This window comes from Xiphophorus couchianus, chromosome 13 (genome assembly GCF_001444195.1).
Source record: "Xiphophorus couchianus chromosome 13, X_couchianus-1.0, whole genome shotgun sequence".
Taxonomy (NCBI): domain Eukaryota; kingdom Metazoa; phylum Chordata; class Actinopteri; order Cyprinodontiformes; family Poeciliidae; genus Xiphophorus; species Xiphophorus couchianus.
Genome location: NC_040240.1, coordinates 14,116,885 through 14,136,536, shown reverse-complemented (window position 1 = coordinate 14,136,536; position 19,652 = coordinate 14,116,885). Strand labels below are relative to the sequence as shown.

The 19,652-nt window shown below is 38.8% G+C and overlaps 1 protein-coding gene across 7 annotated transcripts in view; it reads left to right on the top strand.

Annotated features, from left to right (window-relative positions):
• LOC114156180 (CUB and sushi domain-containing protein 3-like) overlaps positions 1-19,652 on the top strand; it is a 404,435-nt gene that overhangs the window by 298,117 nt on the left and 86,666 nt on the right. For all 7 annotated transcript variants that reach the window (XM_028036459.1, XM_028036460.1, XM_028036458.1 and 4 more), the window contains 7 exons: positions 5,528-5,644; positions 5,959-6,174; positions 6,990-7,178; positions 10,460-10,560; positions 10,787-10,855; positions 11,022-11,178; positions 13,463-13,654. In XM_028036459.1, the coding sequence (XP_027892260.1) occupies positions 5,528-5,644; positions 5,959-6,174; positions 6,990-7,178; positions 10,460-10,560; positions 10,787-10,855; positions 11,022-11,178; positions 13,463-13,654 (1,041 nt within the window). The remainder of the gene's footprint in view (positions 1-5,527; positions 5,645-5,958; positions 6,175-6,989; positions 7,179-10,459; positions 10,561-10,786; positions 10,856-11,021; positions 11,179-13,462; positions 13,655-19,652) is intronic.

Here is a 19,652-nt window from a genome sequence, read left to right as displayed (position 1 = left end):
AAAAGCATGAAAGGTTGAATTTGTAATTTCCCAAAATGTGAAGTAGGGCTACGAATGCTTTTGGAAGGCATACTGTCCAGTACTATGTACAGGGCTGAACAATTTCCTTGTAAGGCAACATCTCTGCTGTGTTTTAACAAATGCGGTCTTCCACAGCAGTTGTGATGTGCTCTTGCTCTGTGCTTTCATGGTTTGCAACTGTTCGGCACACCCTCGCCTGTCAAGTTGACTTCTAAGACTTTAAAATCAGGGACCATCTCTTTCCTCTACTCTCCAGTCAAGCTGTCAAGCAAGTGCAACTCTGCAGTATGGTTGTGACTATCCCAGATAAAAGAAATCCCAGCTTTACGAGTTTTAGTTGCAAGCATTGGGATGTCAAGGTAATTCTGTTGATTGCTTTAGCAGCCACTAATATAATCAAACCACTTTGTGGTGGCGTATCAGACAAGATGGAGTGTTTGTTGGCTTTAATTATGTTAGCCAAACAGAAAAAGAGCCCACATCATTCATTGTCTTCACCTGAGCAGCAAGCAACAGGCGCATTCTTGGACCAAGATGAGGATTACTTCTTTGATTTTCTCATCCTGAACACCGCTGTCTCATGATGATAGTGTTATACTCTATCCTGGTGCTGCTCTGTTTAGGCTCATACGACTCGTAGGCGTCTTGCTGTCAGTTGCCTGCCTTTCGAGACTAATCAAACACCATAGATACCCTTGACTGGAAAACAAGATGCACGCAGTGAAACGGGAATATTTGCCTTGACATTGGAGCAAGGACAAGACACTGCACGCTTTCTTTGGAGCACACAAAAACTACAAACAGGGCTGTTTATCTGATAATATTCTCTTTAATCTGACAGAGCAAAAATAATAGAAAATACTTGTTCTGGTTTTCAAAGACAACTTGCTCGGTAAAATAAATGACTAAAAATTGGCTAGAAACTTAGATTTTTTTTGTTGTTGTTTTTTTTGGCTACCATAAATACAAAAGGGCTAAGTAATTTTGGTAACGATTTAAAAATTAATATGCCACTTGTATTTTGTGAGAAAAGTTATGTGTTATTCAACAGCCAAACCACTACTTAAAGTGCGTTTGCTTTGAATGTTGCCATGCCTGCGATAATCTAAAGAAAAGATTAGTCGTCAGTGTGCGCGCACAGCCGTGACTGTGCACTTTAAGTATGCGTGTGCGCTTGCGGCTTCTTTATCCATGTGCGCCCTGTCACCTTCTCTCCTGTGTGAGCCGAGAACACAGGAAGGTTTGAGGTAAGGTTGACGAGAGCCTGTGTTGCCTGTCACCTCCTCTCTCTTCTCTCTCAAATCAGAAGCCTGAGGTGGGGAAGGGGGGACACAGAAGGAGGGAAGGGGAGGAGAGAAAGCTGTCTTTCTCCTCACCCGTCTTGCTCACTTCCAATCTCAGTGGTGCAGGAGAGGTGGGAGGAAAAGATGGATGCGTCACTGCAGCATCACTTTAGTGGCAGCCTGCATACTATGGCTTGGTGGCTCTTTCGCTTCGGAAATCCCACTGTTCCATGTTACTGGGAGTGTTTTTTCTCTGAGAATATAGTTTGAGCACAATATCCTGCATACCATTAAATGTAAAATGTCTTGAAAAACTATTTATACCTTTATTCATGCTATGCCAAAGGATCACATTTGAGCAGGACACTAACCCTCAACATACAACCAGAGCTGCAACATTTTTAAATCAATACATATTTATGTGTTGGAACGGGTCAAACAAAATGAATGTGACCGAAGACCTGCTACAGCTGGTGTTATTACATAATCAACATCTCTGAGAATACGAAGTTCTCTGCTCTTTTATTTGCTTGCTCTTTTATTTTGAGTTTCTCCATCTTTGAAGCAGTTTTGGTTTGCTGTAGGTGTTTTTTCTTTTTTGGAAAACAACTTAATGCAAATCATTTTGGCTGCAATACATTTTAGGTGAAGAAGCTTCTTTCTCGTCTTCCTTGTGAAAAGTGGTAAAATGAAAGTTAATTTGGCTGAAAAGCACCATGCTCCCTGCCATTTCCCCTTTAAACAGGAGATGTCATTGCCAAACTAACACCACACATCACACACCGCCCTCACTCCTAAACATGGAGGTGGCAGGATCAACTTTTTTTTAACACAGGCAAGTAAGTAGGCATGTATTTCAGGCAACACATAAAACAATGATTATATTTGCGGGACATATAAATTAAGACTATTAATAGGCTTTTTAAATCAATATTGAAACTTAGAGATACAGACATACTTAAGTTTGTAAGATGGTAGGAGCTATATACAGGGTAATCTTGATGTAAACCTGTTGCAGATAAAACAAGATTATGCTAAAAATGTTGTTTATTGAAGTGCAAATGTGGTTGAATCCAACTATAGGAACACATTCTGGGGAGTTTTATTACTAAAATGTTTTGAAAACTATTTACTACTTTCCATATACTTTGTAAAGTGCTACTTAATCCTGGTATATTAAATTCCATTAGAAAGCTTGATTTTTATTTTTTGTTATGAAACATAATATGGAAAAGTTCAACAAATAGGCCCTCTGTTAAAAGGGTCTGTATGCAATTTGTCTATACAAATAACCGGTAAGCAATTGAAGCTCTATTTATTGATGCACTAAATTTATGAAAAACATCAACACAGAGAGTCAAATGAGCCCTAAGAAGTCCTGCTGAAAGCAAATGTTGTTTGTGATGTACATTTGCAGAGACGAAAGTGAGTCACATTTATTCGACTGATGAAAGTCTGTGAATAAATTTGAAAAGGAAAGTGACTAGTTGATCCCACCAGCCGAACAGAATCTTTGAAAGCAGTGAGCTTTCAAAAATTCTGAACTGAACTTTTCCATGAATGGTTTATCAGTCGGTCTTTCCCTAAACTGAGATATGTTGGGCTTTGCATCAAATATGCATAAGCTCCAAATTATATCAATCAAATATTTGAATGAGTCAAATTTGGGGAAATCCTCATTTAACCTTATCAAGTCATTCTAAGTATTTAAGAATGAAGGGAAAAAAATGAGATAAAGTTGAAGAAAATAAAGATAGGGCTGCATTTCTGATTTTGCTCATAGCTCAGTATTTAAAGTAAAAAGCTTCTTAGCAGTAAATAATGAATTATTAAGATTTCTGTGTGTGCATGTGTGTACGTTCATTCTTGCTATGTATTTGTTTAGTTTAGAAACAACTCCTCACCACTCGTTTTACAGATCCTGTTCAAACCACAGCAGTTAAATGTGAACACCCTGACACCCTGTAGTGGTTTGAGCTTACTTTCACTCCCTAGTTGACCTGTTGCAGTGATTGTAGCAGTGTACGGCAAAATAAAAGAAGCTTGCCATGCACTGCAAACTTCACTGCAAGTGAAACCACATTTAAATGTTGGTTTCACTTGCCAAATTTGGTGGTTTGTTCTCGAAGCATGGCCAGTACCTTCTTAAATGTCAAGGAAACTTCAGCAGAACATTCAGACCTGACCTCGCAGCAACTCTTCACCCGATGCACTTTAGCTGTAATGCTATGGCATTTTGTCACTTTATTGTAAAACAATTTTGCTCCTCCTTCAAACATTCAGTATGAAATCCCAGCTCAAGGGAGTGGAACGGAAGTAACTGGCAACACACAATATGCACACGTTAAATGCACAGAATGAGCGACAGAATTTTCCATGGTTTTCAGACCTGATATCTGTACAAGTGCAGCTGTCACCCTGTATTATAATGTTCATGCGCTGAAACGCTCTGAGTTTTGTGCTGAAACCATGCTGTTTGGTTTCAAATTGTTAACATCTGTTCTTTCAATGAAGTAAAGACCTGAATATTAACAGAAAAAATGTGAAAATAACCTTGAAAAGCAATTTTGACCATTTGTTCTTAAAGTGTTTACATCTTATACCTTGAAAACGAGCTAAATAACTCATACAAGCAGATTTAAAATCTTTACATCAGCACAAACACTTCCAGTCCAGATGGTCACCTTCTAACAATGGAGCTTTGTATTTCAAATATTAATTTCAGTTGTGTGTTTCCCACACACTCCCTTGCAAACGTTAACAAGTTCACTGCATATATTTCATTTGTTTGATGAGCATGAGTTAGGTGTTTTGTACAGAGGCAGACGCAACTACGAAGAACAACGAATTCATATTCTACCCCAGTAACCAATGCTGGACACAATAAAAGAAGCACTGAGCTTTAAATTGTGTTAAGTCACAACTTGGACCTTCAAGGTCCAGATTTAATTGTAAACAAACTGTTTATACATCACTTGTTAGGAGCTTGCATAGATTTGCTTTTCAGTTTCCCTAGAACACTGCTTGTCTTCATCTTGCTTCAAGCTGTGTGTTTGTAGCTTGGGATGTTGTTTCAGACCAATGAAGGTCAACAATAGAGGCTACTAACAACAATAGTGTAGATACTTCTGTTGCATTATCTCACAAAGGAGAACGTCCTCATTAAGAAGAAACAAAACAACATCATCAACATCACAAAGGTTTCCAGTTTTTTTTTCTTCAAACTGGTTTCAAGGCAAGTTGAATTTTAAACCTTGGGCCTCCAACTTATTAGTGAGACTGGGTGGAGTTAGTTCATGATAGCCGTTGATCTGTCAATCAACGGCATCAACTGCCTGTCAAGTTTATAAAGACAAGCATTTTAAACTTCAAATAATTTAATTACTTTGTTCATTAAAATACTTGAACAAAGTATTAGAAAGCATCATAACAAAGATAGAAAACGATGTACATTCATATTGTTAAGGAGTCAACACATCTGACATAGGTGATTGAAATGAACACTGATTGTTTTATTCGGTCACAGTGTCACTTCAAACCCCTGAAAAATATCTCAAGGTGTGACTTGGCTTATGTGGCTCCCCACCCTGACTAAGTGCCATAGTTTCTACAACACAGACACCTACATTCAAGTAAAAAATTATGTGTATTTACTAGCTAGGTGAATGTTGTTTCTATTATCACCAGAACTTCCACTGCTTGGAACAAGATTGTGTCTTTTTTATTGCAATAGTTTACTTTTGTCTCAAAGTTAGAAATAAATAGGAGCCTGTACCTACCCTTCATTATCATATGTACCCATAATGAACATAATGATCACGTCCTCTATTAATCTAGGGCCATGCCACAATTGTATTTTCAAATTAGTCATAACATTTTAAATACTTATATTTTAAATACTTAGATAGACACACCTTAAATCGGTGTCTAATGTTCAAATAGACACCAATTTAAAGTGTGCAACGTTACTCACAGCTCTTAGATTATGTCTTCCTCTGTGGCTCCCTGTCTCTTTCCGTCTGCCTGGCCGGAAGCAGCCATGTGTCAGTATTTGTGTGCGTATGCCTCATAGAGGTGGTATTAAAGGTCCACAGGGAAACATTATCTGTTTTAGCAATCAACAATCTGATGCTAACCCTCTCCCTGCCTCCCGTCCCCTGTCTTTGCTCATCTCTCCCTGCCTCTGCCCCTCTCTTCCACACTGTCTCTCTCAATCTATCCAGCACTGTGCGGTGGGGATGTCAGGGGCCCCTGGGGAACCATCCTCAGTCCTGGCTTTCCAGACAGCTACCCTTCATCTCTCAACTGTACCTGGACGGTTGAAGTCAGCCATGGGAAAGGCAAGCGAGCTGCAAAGATCCCCACTTCCTAATAGATAGAGACAGACTGAAACAGTACAGTGTGACACGGCAAGCTCAGTGAATCCAGTTACTTTTGTGCCTCAGCAACGAACCTGCATTGCAAGCATGTGTGTCTCAGAGAGACGCTCCAACTTATCTGGCAACAGTACTGCTTAGTTGCACAATGGTATTTTATTTAGTAAGAAATACTTGCAGGATTTGATTTATTTAGTAAAAACATTTCTGCTGATAAGAACTTAATATGCATGACGCTGCTCTGCCTTCATATCAATCCGTTCTTGCGTTTCAAACAGGCGTCCAGTTTCAGTTCAACTCCTTTCATCTTGAGGACCAACATGACTACCTCTTGGTAACCGAGAATGGGAGCTTCTTGCAACCTCTGGCTCGACTGACCGGCAATGAGTTGCCTAGCAGCATCAATGCTGGTCTCTATGGCAACTTCAAAGCCCAGCTACGATTCATCTCTGACTTTTCTATCTCGTACGAGGGATTCAACATAACTTTCTCAGGTATTGTACTTCCTTGTGGATCGGTCTTAGTAGACTGCAGATGAATTCACAGGGTATTTCTCTTGTCAGCAGTGGAGCTATGTTAATACAAGATCGATTGTCTCTGAACTGCATCCTAGAAGGATACAAAAGTTAAATCTAAATTTCATCCAAACACATTTAGGAAAAGTATAAATGCGTTTGGAGACAATGGAGAATAAATATTGTCAATATACTTGTGCAGCAAAAACATGTTATTGCTTAAAAGTTTGAAATTATCAACCTGTTTCTTCAGGTCAACAGTTAAGAGTTAAGAGAGGGGGAAGTTCAAAGTTACATCTTCTCCTCATAAAAAAAACCATCCATGCCCTTTTCAGCGTTTCTATCTCTCCTGTACAGGAGCTCATGAATCTCAGTCCATGTTGTGGGATGTTTTATAGTCTCCCAGATGGCGTACACTGATAGTCAGAATGTAACACATCTGAGGTGTCACAAGAGATTTGATTCAAACCTGCTAGAATAAATAAATCAAATACATTTTTTGTTGTATTTTGCAAAACACAAACTCAGAAAGCTCAGTTGATAAAACACAGCAAAGACTGACAAGTTGTTAGCTAATTGTTCATATGCTTAGATAACAGAATTGGAATATATATTTTTATTAGTTGTTTTTCACAACCTATTACTTCAATTATTATGCACAGAAGACAGAGTGAGACAGAGTGACGTAGTGATACAGAAGGTCTGGTGATGGTCTGGTTATTACAGCTTTGAGAATGGCTTGGTTTTGCTTTATTAGATTTTCATGTATTTTCATGTCTTTGAATTTTCAACAGAATACACTTTGGAGCCATGTGAGGACCCTGGGATGCCCAGGTTTGGCCGGAGAAATGGCTACAGTTTTGGGGTCGGAGACACTTTGTCCTTTTCCTGCAACTTAGGGTACCGCCTGGAGGGGGCGCCAGAGTTGATCTGTCTAGGTGGAGGGCGTAGAATGTGGAGTGCTCCTTTACCAAGATGTGTTGGTATGCAATTATATAACTGTGCATCTGATGTTATGTGTTGGTGTGTCCTATGGATTTGCATTACTACTGCAATTGATGAATCCATGAATTCTGTTTTCAAACTGCTGAAAGAAAATGTCCAGATATCAGTTCAAAATATGATTGGACTTTTCAGCAGGACTATGATCAGAAGCACACAAGCAAATCCACTTCTAACTATATATAACAAAACAAAAACAAACAGAAGTTTGTAAGTAGGCTTGTCAAAGTCTGGACTTAAAATCTGATTGAGATTGTGGCATGGCATTAAATAGGCTGTTTGCAAAAATTCTCCACTGTAGCTGAATTAAAATGATTCAGCAAAGCAGAGTTTTATATATTGTTGAACTTAGATATAGCTCTGTGTTTCAGAATTGTAAAATTAACACAAAATCAGCTGAATGTGACAATAAAGTGAAATAATTTAAATAAAGAGATTACAAACTTCTGTAGCAGTGATCATGCTGGCTTCGATTGGGACTATTGTCCTTAAATAAGGGAATAGCCTCACAATTTCTCCCAGACCACCAGGGAATTCTTGCACCCTGCTCCTTGAAGGATTGTATGACTCTAATCCAAAGTATGAACACCATGAACCTGAAACCTCAGGGCAAATAAGGAACGCATAAAATAGGATTTGATCTGGGTGCACATGTAGCAATGAGGGGGATTTGACACTGCCTGCTGCCACACACTCCCACATGAGGTGTTGTTCTCGCATGGAAAAGTGGAGGAAAATCCAGGCACAGCGATCCGGGCTTAGCGCACACCATGCGGTAATTGAGATTACATGTTAGATCATTTCACACTACAATCCTATTTCCGACTACGCATCATATTTGCAGTGGTGGTGTGTATGTCTTAGGTTCTTTGTCATCAGTGTGACAAGACTGATAATGCAAAGTGAGGTTTTTCGTGTGTCAGTATTTTGTAGCTTTCTGCAGCTTTCTATATTTAGTTCCTGTATGGTATGTTGTGTTGCATTGCTACGTGACATGGTGCTCACTGTGATGCTGAAGGTGAATATCAGCAGGTGTTAAAGATTAAATCAACTATAATATGCTGTTTTTTGATACATTAACTCTTATTCATAAATTCTGCTAGTCACATTCCATCTTATGTTCTCTTTTTAAAGATGTTGCTCTTTTTAAAGATGTTTAAAGTTCATTCCAAAGAAATTAAGTTTTTGCTGAAATTGGTAAATATAAAAAAAATTCACTTTGAATCAAGTTTCATATAAATCTGGCTTGTCCTACACTTAGTTAGCCCCTTACTATTCAGTGCACCGATCAGGAACTGAATGGGTTATGTTGGATGGAGTATTTAAAGGCCAGGATTTACAGGCATAGTTTATTATTTTTTAAATAGAAGACTTTACTTTCTCTATTGCACCCAGGTATCTCTGCCCAGTTGTCTCTAAAATCTTCAAGACTGTCCAAACATTGCTAGATCACAGATAAAATGAAAATTAATTTCTAGGGTGAAAGATTTATTCTACTGTTGCATTTTACACACTTTCAATGGGTGTTTTTTGTTTTTTCACTAGATGCTACTTTATATTTACTATCTAGATAATTTACTTTGAGCTATCGGAGGTTTCTGCACCTCCACCGTCAGTTTCAGTAAACACTCCTATGAACGTCATCAGTTTATCAGCAACCTAAGAAGATACAGGCAAGGACGTTTTGTAGTGGGTGCAGTGCTCTATCTATGCCAGCATGCCTAATAATTTTGACCTGGACTCAGCATTTTGTTTGCCCAATATGTGGAGTGAAGTTAGAAGGACACATAAAATCCAAAATGTGTGTTTTTCACTCATCAGTTGATCACTGATAAACCAAGACTCTGTGGCCTGAAGTTAGTATATTTGTTGATCTGTTGCTAGGATATCATTGTCTTAGAAAACTTTTTAAACTTGCGCTTCCTTCTCATCACCAAACATGAGGTTTGTTTTGACTTTGAATGTAACCTGAACTTAAAACTTTCTTAGTTCAGTCAGCCTACATGCGCAATTTGGAGGTGTAGCTTCTCTACAGCTATAAGAACCTTGTCCAAGTACAAGCCCAGCACATAGCAATCTTATCGCTGCATTTACAGATTTCGTAGAGTGTTTATTTCACCAGCTTAGTTAGATTCTGTTGATTGCAGTCAGAGCAGTAAAGTGATGCAGTTTGCACACCAGCTGCACTGCCAAGAGCAGTATAGGTCTGTTAAATTACGTAGTGTTGCCAGCCAAAGGCGTAATTAGGTTTTAGCTCTGGCATAGAATGACTCCTCAAACTCTCTGATGAAAAATTTGCCCTGGTTTGTGTGGGACATATCAGAGATAAGGTATCATTGCTCTCTCCTCTAGTCTTGGAACTCCCACACTCCATCAGTCGAAGTGGGGAGCACTTTGAATTCTCGATGTACCCCAAAAGACCTCTTCCAAGAGACTTTTAAGAGACTACCAATATTCTGAATGTTTCAATTTTGGTTTGTTCCAATCAACTTTCCAGTTTTTAATGTTGTGGTACAATCTAATTCGGTGTGAAAAGGGGCTTAAATAATGCACTTTGCATACCATAGCTGGTACTCAGATTATCTGAGTTTAAATGGGTCTATGTTTTTATGCAGCAGTGCCTAAAATGATTTGGATGAGCAACAAAGACGTTTCTTTTCTTTTAAAATGAATTGAGATGAAAATACAAAGGAAAAAAAAAACTGAACAAGAGTTATAACATAGCAAAGGAGAAGGGTGGAATGAAATGGAGGCGAATAAAGGGGGCACTAGTGATATAAAGTGGAAGTGAGGGACAAAGCGCAAGAACGAGGAAATTAAGAAGAAAAAAGGGAGAGGGTAAAGAGGTAATTTTCTAAATGGAAACTGTAGCAGGGTGATTTATTGATGATATGACAGCTGTAATAGGACTATTACACAAGTATAGACATAGAACAGTAGGGAAAGAGGGTAGATGGGAGGGGTGCTGGTAAAAAAAGAGAACATAGAGGCAAGGATTTTGTGGATAGAGGGCAGATGAGAACAGAGCAGAGAGCGGAGTGTATTTAAGATAATTTCTGAACTTTGTACTGGCCTACAGAAATTGAGAGTTTGGAAGTTCAGATAGAAAAATATTACTGAATTATTATACACAGTTCATAAAATTTCATTCAGATTGTTTTATATATATTTAAATAAAGTTCATATTTAGATTGCTCAACATAGCTGTGATTGAAATAAAATTTTTCACATCATATGTTCATTATATTTTCTCTGTCTTCAGCTGAGTGTGGCTCTTCAGTCATAAATAATGAAGGGATCCTCTTGTCTCCAAACTACCCAATGAACTATGATAACAATCACGAGTGCATCTACAGCATCCAGGTAAAGTTGAAAATCTTCCCAGCATTTGGTATATATCCATAGTATTTGGACTAAATGAAACATACTGTAAAAGAGGACCATAGAGACTTCCTCGAATCCTAGTTGGCAGATTACAAAATCTGTATCAAGTGTTGTAGAATTTAATAGCCATTTTTAAGACATGTTGAATGCATGTTGCCTGTGCTACTTCTCGGTTAACCTCATCTGTATTCCATGTTGACTCAAGGTGCAAGCTGGGAAAGGCATCAACATCTCAGCTAGAACCTTTCATCTTGCCCAGGGGGATATTCTCAAGGTAAATGCACTCACACACATACATTAAGTACTGTCTGAATCATTATACCTATCTGATATCTGTGTCCACTGCCTAAAGTAAATCATTAAAAATGAAATCAAGCCTTAGATTTTTCTTTTTTTAATGTATGTTTCATAGCAAGAGCATTGCTCTCTTATTTGTACAGATTTACGATGGCAAAGACAACACAGCTCAAGTTCTTGGAGCATTCACTGGCTCATCCATGTTGGGCCTGACTCTGATTTCCACATCAAACCACCTCTGGCTGGAATTTTACAGTGATGCTGAAGACACTGGAGAAGGATTCAAACTGGTTTACTCAAGTAAGTTCAATATAAGTGCTGTTTATCATCTCGATGCATATTTTGGAATACTTCTATAGAACCTTGCAAAGACTTTCATATCCTTTGAAGTCTTTCATATTTTGTCAGCCTGCACCTGCAGGCTTCAATGTGTGTTATTGTTTTGTATGTGATAAACCAACACAATATATTGTGTAATTGTAAAGGAGAAAGGAAAACCATGCAGTATTTCCATGTATCACAGTGTGCTTTGCTTCTTCAGCTTCTCTGAGTCAATAAGAAACACTTTTGCTGCAATTGCATCTCCATGCCTTTGATCTTTGCACATCTACAGAGTCTGCAAATAGCTCAAATCAGTCAGAACACATTAAAAACATCTGTGAATATCTTCTCACCTTTGCTAAGTTGACCAGTCAAACACATGAACATGCTCTCATATTAAACATTTCACTGTAGCTCTGGTTATGTGTGCAGGATTGCTCTCCTGGTAGAAGGTTAACCTTTACCTGCCACAAATCTCTTGCAGCCTGTTACAGGTTTTCATAAAGAATTATCATGAATTTCCTATAATTCTGCCTCTTAGTCTAGTCATGTCTTTTAATGTTTGCTTCCTTTTTCCTGGTAAAACAAAAACAAAACAAACAAACAAAACAAAAACCCCCCAGAAAATTGTGTTGTGAAACATTAAAAACTTGAGATTTTGTTTTTTGCTTAAACCTGCCTTAAATTTCAAATCACACACAGCAGTCCTCTATTTACTAATTATGGGATTCTCGAAGGCGTTTGGTTATATCTTAATTTGAGTACCAGAGTGAAGGTGGCTAAATGTCAATGTGCTCCAAGCTTTCTAGTATTGTTGAAGTGTTGAAATGCATAATCATGTGTAATTTTCATTCCACTTCATGATACTACACTAAATTTTGTTGGCCTATCACACACATCAACAACACAATTTCAAGTTTATGGTTGCAATGTGCCAAAATGTGAAAAAGTTCAATGGATATTATTTTCACAAGCCACTATATTTTCTAAAATCTACCTAGAGTAAATTTGTGAAATGCAAACAATAATACATGTAGCTTTAGATACATGTAGCTAAAGACACAATGTTTTGTTCTAATAGAGTAAGTAGCAGAAAATTGCTACATTTCTGATCTTTCATGTTGCCCTAAATTACATTACGACATTCTAAACATTTATGTGCCTAACAGAGCTTGCTAAACAAGACATAGAAATAACTCTGTAAAACCAAATAATTATCAGAAATTAGTCACATTTTATCACAAAAGCCATTGGAGCTGAGATGTCACTGTGGGAAACAGCAGTGTGCACATATTTGACAGCACCCTCTTATTTCCACAATTTGATTTATAAACTCTACATAATAAAGCTGAGTCATACAAAATGTTTTCATAGCGAAGTAGTTATTTGAGGCTGTATTGTCTTTATGCTGATTGAGTAGTATGAAATAACACTCATTTGCTGTTCTCGTGCTTTTTCAAACATTGTTTTAGTATATCAAACAAAAGGATATTAATCTTAAGAGCTATGCGCCAACATTTTCTTGTGTTTTGACTCTAAGCTTGAATGTGTTTTATGTAAGTCTGAAATGGAGAATGAAAGATGTAATCCAGTATAACTCTGGAGACACACTTCAATAAATAATTCATGGTCCTTTGTTTTCTTTCAAATATTGTAACAAATAAAATTTGAGATGGGCGGCCGTTCACTCCCAAGATGATGACAGATGTGTTTGTGTTGTTAACTTGAAAAAAAGGAATGCTTTCCAAATGGCCGTGTTTGAGGATTTAGACATGCACCTGTATTACTCTGCCAAGAGAAAGCTCAAATGCTGGCGCGCCCTGTCTTCTGGGTAATGTCATAGATCAAATCCCTGTTATGGTCTTGTAAGGATATTTATAAATCTATTCAAATCCCATGCTGTAAAACTGTGCACTAACTGCATGTTCTGAATATTACCATGGCAACTGAGCTCAGACAGACTGTGAAAAACAACCTTAAATTGGATAAGGTGTATACATGCTCCAGTATCACTCCTAATAATGGTATGTCTCATGTCTATGTATCTTTTTTAGGCTTTTCAAATAAATTGGGATGAGAGCTTAACAAAGTCTGTGATATCAGGAAGCTTGAAAACAGAATAGTTGAGTGAGCTAAATATTTATAGAACATTGCTGTGCATCTGCATAGAACTGGATCCGGTTTGCTTGTATTGGTCCTCCATGTCCTATTTATGAGCATTTTGAACAGTCTACATTGTCAGGATCTGTTTCCTTCCTCCTAGGTTTTGAGCTGTCTCATTGTGAGGACCCAGGTGTGCCTCAGTTTGGATTCAAAGTCAACGACCAAGGCCATTTTTCTGGGAGCAGCATCACATACAGATGTGAGCCTGGTTACACTCTGCACGGGGCTTCGGCACTTAAGTGTATGACAGGTGAAAGGAGAGCCTGGGATAACCCTCTGCCGTCCTGTATAGGTATGTTCTTGTTACATTATGTCTTTAACACACTGAAAGAGAAACAAAGTTACCTCCTATCCCCACATTCAAACCAAGTGATTAAGTGTCCCAATTGTTTTTGGGGTGTGGTGGAAAGTTATCCTACAGTCTGAGATATTTTGAGGGCACTTTACATGCAAACTATTACACAGATTTTCCTGAAAATCTTTCAAGCCATGTGGATATCTCTATCTTCAACAGGAAGGATCAAAAAGTAACAAGTTATTTGTGTTATATATTTTGGGAATATTTAAAGAATAATACAGAGGGGTGCTGTGGTGGCGCAGGGACAAAGCACGACCCATGTATTGAGGACTTAGTCCTCGTGGCTGCGGTCGCAAGTATGATTCCCGATCTGGCGACATTTGTAATGTTTTGTACACAGGCCTGTCTCCTTGGTAGCTAACTCCAATACTGTCCACTGAGCAGCAATTATCAACACCTTGTGGGCTTTAGGAAATTAGCATTCAGATTGTCCTCCATTATAAAGGATTTTGTATACGTCATTGAAGATTACCAAAATCTCCATCAAAAACACAACATTTTTTGTGGAACCAGAAATAAACTTTGGCTGGAACAAGTTAAGCAACCACCGTTCTTCAGCCAATCGTTATGGCATGTGTTAACCAGCATGTTTGTGAACACCAATATGAATGAATCATATTGTGACCTGCAGTGCATCAGACATCACAAGAAACTGTTCTAAGATGAGTTTTAAAATTTAATTCAAGAATTTTTAGCAGGTTTCCTGAGTCTCCATCTCTTATCACAATTTGCCAATATTTTACACAGGTATTCTAAGAAAAATGTTGAATGTTGGTAAATGGTGTCATTCCTCAATAAAAAATAATAATTACATCATCCCTGATCACTGATCACTGTCCTGTACTCTGGATTACCTTGTCAAGAAAGTCTGTGTTGTAGAAACAGATAAGCCAAACCTGGGAGGCAACTCATTAACAAGCAAATTTCATGATGGCACGAAGCTGTTCAAACTGCAATTAAAGTAAAAAAGCTGGCCCTCCAGCCTGAGAACTTCATAAAGACCGGAGGTACAAGACACTTTCCGCCTGCCACAAAATGAACCATTGCAAAAGCTGCAAGAGTTCAAATTTTAACTCTCTTCATTAAAAGTCTTGCCGTTTTTCCACCATCAAATATCCATCATATAAATGCAGACCTTTCCAATCATTAAGTCTTCATCCATCTTAATGCAGATGGAGGTCACAACCCTGAGAAATCAGAACTTTAAAAGACTGAAGAAATGTTCTATGCACTTAAACAATCCGTTTTTATGCAGCTAGTTGAGAGGGATGATATGGTCAAAATCAACTACAGTACATTATGTGAACAAAAGTAATTTGTAATCAGAAAATAATTCTTCTAATAATTGAATGTCTTTTAATCTGAAATGAGCATGCAGCAGGATACACCAGAAATTCCTTACTATAGTTTCTGACATATGTGTTTTGGAGGTGTTTGGTCATGTTCTGTTATACAATATGATGTTTTTTTCTGCTGCAGTTTCTGATCATTATAACAGCTAGACACACTGACCCTTAAAGATAACTACCGTACTTGCTTCTATGCACTATTTTTCTTTCCTTTTCTTCAGGCATAGTCCCTATCAACATCTATTGATATCCCTGTTAAATGCTAAAGGCTTTGGCAACCATCCTATTCATAAGAATTGCATCATAATAGTTTTAATAATCTATTTTTTTTGCTGCAGACTAATGTATCAAAGCACCTACTATTTTATAGAAACAATAAAACACTGGGAGGAAATACCCATTGGAGTATTGACACATTTCTAAATAGGCAACTCTATTTCACTGCCGTGTCACTCATTCTCCCGGTATGCAAACGGATGAATCATTATCACACCCCAGTCATAAATATTGACTGAAACAAATCAATAATGTTCTTTCACAAGCTTTACAGTCATTTTAGGCGTCCAGAACTTTATGAAATCATATTAACGTGTCACAGTAGTACAACCTGTGTTGTGAGTTCTCCATTCACTGTAACGTTAAGTCAGTCATGTTACAGTGGTAATTTAAAATACACTTGTAATTGTTTTTGTTTGCCACAGGAAAAGTACTGTTCAATAGCTGTATGCATTAGTTATTGTACCTCTGATGTAAAATGACCAGTGCTGACAAAACATTGATATTACCAATACTACCAATAGTATCATGCTAACAGTGGCTTAGATAGCTATATATTGTTTATTATGAGGACTTGCTGAATACAGCCAAGCACAAATATTTCCCTATTATTTTTAGGTGTTTATCTGATTTTCTATTCTACATGACTGTTGTGAAAGTTGAACTCAAGTAGCGTTTAAAACCACAAAGACTGTAACCAGAGATGGGATCTAGAGTCTGCAGCTTAAACATGAGTCATACTTAAGCTCAAGGTCCTTTGTTAAAGTGTCAAACAGTTTTTATTTCATTTAATCAAGGGAAGGTAAGTAAATGTTCTGAACAACATGCATTGAAAGAACCATCTTCTTAGTATGTCTGCTAGTGTGTGAGGGGAGAGACCGATAAGCGGACCAGTTATCTGCTAAATTCCTGTCTGGTCTGATCCAACTAGTTTTATTTATCAGGAGTCAGCTGATCTTCTGCATATTCCTGCCCTCTTTAACTTTCACTTAGAAAAGTCTTCATATCTTTCGATAGGCATCTGGACTCCTCTTGTGAATAATAAACTGTACATCCTCAACACATGCATCTGATGTGAGAATTTTAATTACATTGTGTCAAAAGACTTGAGTCTTAATTTGAACTTGCACCTCAGAGACTTGGCTGGGACCTGCTCCTCTCTGACTTGAGATTTTGCTTGGACTTCGGGCAAAATACTTGAGATTCATCTTGAACTTGCCCCTCAAAGATTCAATGCTTGATTACGACTTGGCCTTCAAAGACTTGACACATAATCTAGACTTGGGGCAAAAGACCTGAGACTTGACTTGGAAATTGATGTGAACATCTCTGTTAACTATTTAGCAATTCAGAGTTGGTATGAAGTAAAATACAACTTAAAAAGCAACCACAGTTAAAACCAAATATTTCTGACTTTTTTTTTTCTTGCTCTCATGGTTAAACTATAAGATATCTCCTTTCTTTTGGAGATATCTGGCTGGTGTCCTAACAGACATTTTTAACACCTCACTGGACCAAGCCACAGTGCCAGCCTGTCTCAAAACTGCCTCCATCATTCCAGTGCCAAAGAAACCTCAAGTCACCTCTCTCAACGATTACCGGCCTGTGGCACTGACTCCCATCATGATGAAGTGCTTTGAAAGGCTGGTAAAAGAACACATCGTCTCCAGACTCCCCTCCACATTCGACCCGTTCCAGTTTGCCTACCGCCGAAACCGCTCCACTGAGGACGCCATCTCCTCCACCCTACACCTGAGCCTGGCTCACCTGGAGGAGAAGAACACTCATGTGCGGATGTTGTTCCTGGACTTCAGCTCAGCGTTCAACACAATCATCCCACAGCATCTGGCAGGAAAACTGGGACACCTGGGCTTCAGCACCCCCCTGCGCAACTGGCTGCTAGACTTCCTCACCGACAGACCTCAGTCAGTCCGGATCGGACAACACACCTCCGATGTCATCACCCTCAGCACAGGCTCCCCTCAGGGCTGCGTCCTGAGCCCTCTGCTGTTCACCCTGATGACACACGACTGCGTCCCCAGGTTCGCCACCAACCACATCGTGAAGTTCGCGGACGACACAACGGTGGTGGGCCTCATCAGAGACGACAACGACCTGGACTACAGAGAGGAGGTGGAGCAGCTGGTGGACTGGTGCAGAGACAACAGCCTGATCCTGAACGTTGACAAGACGAAGGAGATGATCGTCGACTTCAGGAAGAACCGGCCCAGCCACGCTCCACTGCTCATCAACAGCTCGGCTGTGGAGGTGGTCAGCAGCACCAAATTCCTGGGGGTGCACATCACTAACGACCTCACCTGGACTGTGAACACCACGTCTCTGGCCAAGAGGGCACAGAAACGTTTGTATTTCCTGCGGAGGATGAGAAGAGCACACCTGCCCCCGCCCATCCTCAGGACGTTCTACAGAAGCACCATAGAGAGCATTCTGACCAGCTGCCTCTCTGTGTGGTGTGGAGGCTGCAGCGCCTCCGACTGGAAGAACGTGAGGAGAGTGGTGCGGACAGCAGAGAGGATCATCGGGGCCCCCCTTCCCTCCATTCAGGACATTTCATCCCAGCGCTGCGTGTCCCGAGGCCGAAACATCGTCAGTGACCCCTCACACCCCCACCATGGACTGTTCTCCCTGCTGCCCTCTGGAAAGAGGTTCCGCAGCGTCCGGTGCAGGTCCACCAGGTTCCGAAACAGCTTTTTCCCACTTGCCATCAGACTGCTGAACTCTTAACTGGACGGCACTTAAAATCTGGTCTCCACTTTATACCTTGCACATGTACAGAGCTAAATAACTTCTATTTTACTGTCAGTCCTGCACTTTATATTTTATATTTAGATTTATATTCATATTTTATACTGTATTTTATTTTATTCTGGAGTAACCTCACAACATTGAAAGCTCAAAACATTGTCCTGAGCCGTATGCAACGAAATTTCGTTCTGTATACACCCTGTGCATGCAAAATGACAATAAAGTCAGTCTAAGTCTAAGTCTAAGTCTTTTGGAGAGGAGATATCCAAAAACAGAGGAGATATTTTTAGAATGAGATATTCAATATTTTGGGGGGTTTTGTAAATTAAATGTTGTTGTAAAATTACAGGTTTAGCTGTGCTTTTTTAAATGTACAATACACAAAAAGTAACTAAAAATCAGATTGTCATCATTAAACTTCTTGTTGGTGTTGTGATGTTCACTCCCATTACATCCTGCTGATAAGTGTTTATGAGAATACTAAGTATTTTTGATTTGATACTTAAATAGTGCTTGAAATGCAAAAAAAATGTCTTTAGTACTACAGTGACAAAACAGTGAACAGTTGGAACAGAGTTTGAACAGATTAAAAATACGCTACTATACCCAAATAAATGCAAAGCTCATTCAAAGAGACTAACAAACTGATTTCGACAGGCATAGCAGTCAGCTCAATGTTTTCAAGATGTTCCTTCCTTCATATTTTGCCTTTCAACTTTTTGATTTGAAATTCAGCTTAATAAGTCTCTCTCCTTTTCACTATTAATAATGAAAGACTCATAAAACCACTGGCTAAAATTCCCTGACTTTATACTTTAGCACTGACACGCTGTGACCCCGTCTAACCGCTGGTCTTAATATTATATTTCTTATTATTACTCAAAACTTTTCTTTTTTTACACCCTTTGGTTCTGTCTTTCCCCCTCCTTCTTTTGCATCCTCTCACTGTGTCCTCTCTCCATCCTAATGTAGTATATTGCTCCTATTACCCGAGATAATATATTCCAGTGATGAAGAGCCTGAGGGAGGAGGAACTTTCAGAGGGAGGAAAAGCAAGAGAGAGGATGAAGATTGTGAAAGTATATAACTGGAAGAGACAAAGTATAAAAAGAGGAATTATTTTAGTTATATAATGTGAGGTGATTTCTTCCGGGAGGAGTGCAAGATCAGCACTTTGTTCCTTCTTCCCTTTCTTCTCGCTTCCCCTCGTCATGTTCTCTTTGGAAGAAAGAGTGAGAAAGACAGCGAGATTCAGAGGCAGAATGTTGGTTTCTTTTTTTTAATCACTTTTGCTCTTTGATGATCACTAAGCAGCCCCTGCGGTCCACCTAGTCGGTGTGATTGCCTTGATAAACAAATAACACAGACATATAAATGGTTGACTTGTCATACCTAATCAACACATTTAAATTTTGTTTTACCAATTTAGCATTTGTAGGGCTTCGGTAGTGGGTGTGGAATGCTGTTTCTATGCAAATCCAAGTGTTATAAAAATATGTATTTTTTATGCTAACTTCAATGCAATGTCTCGTGTATGTTTG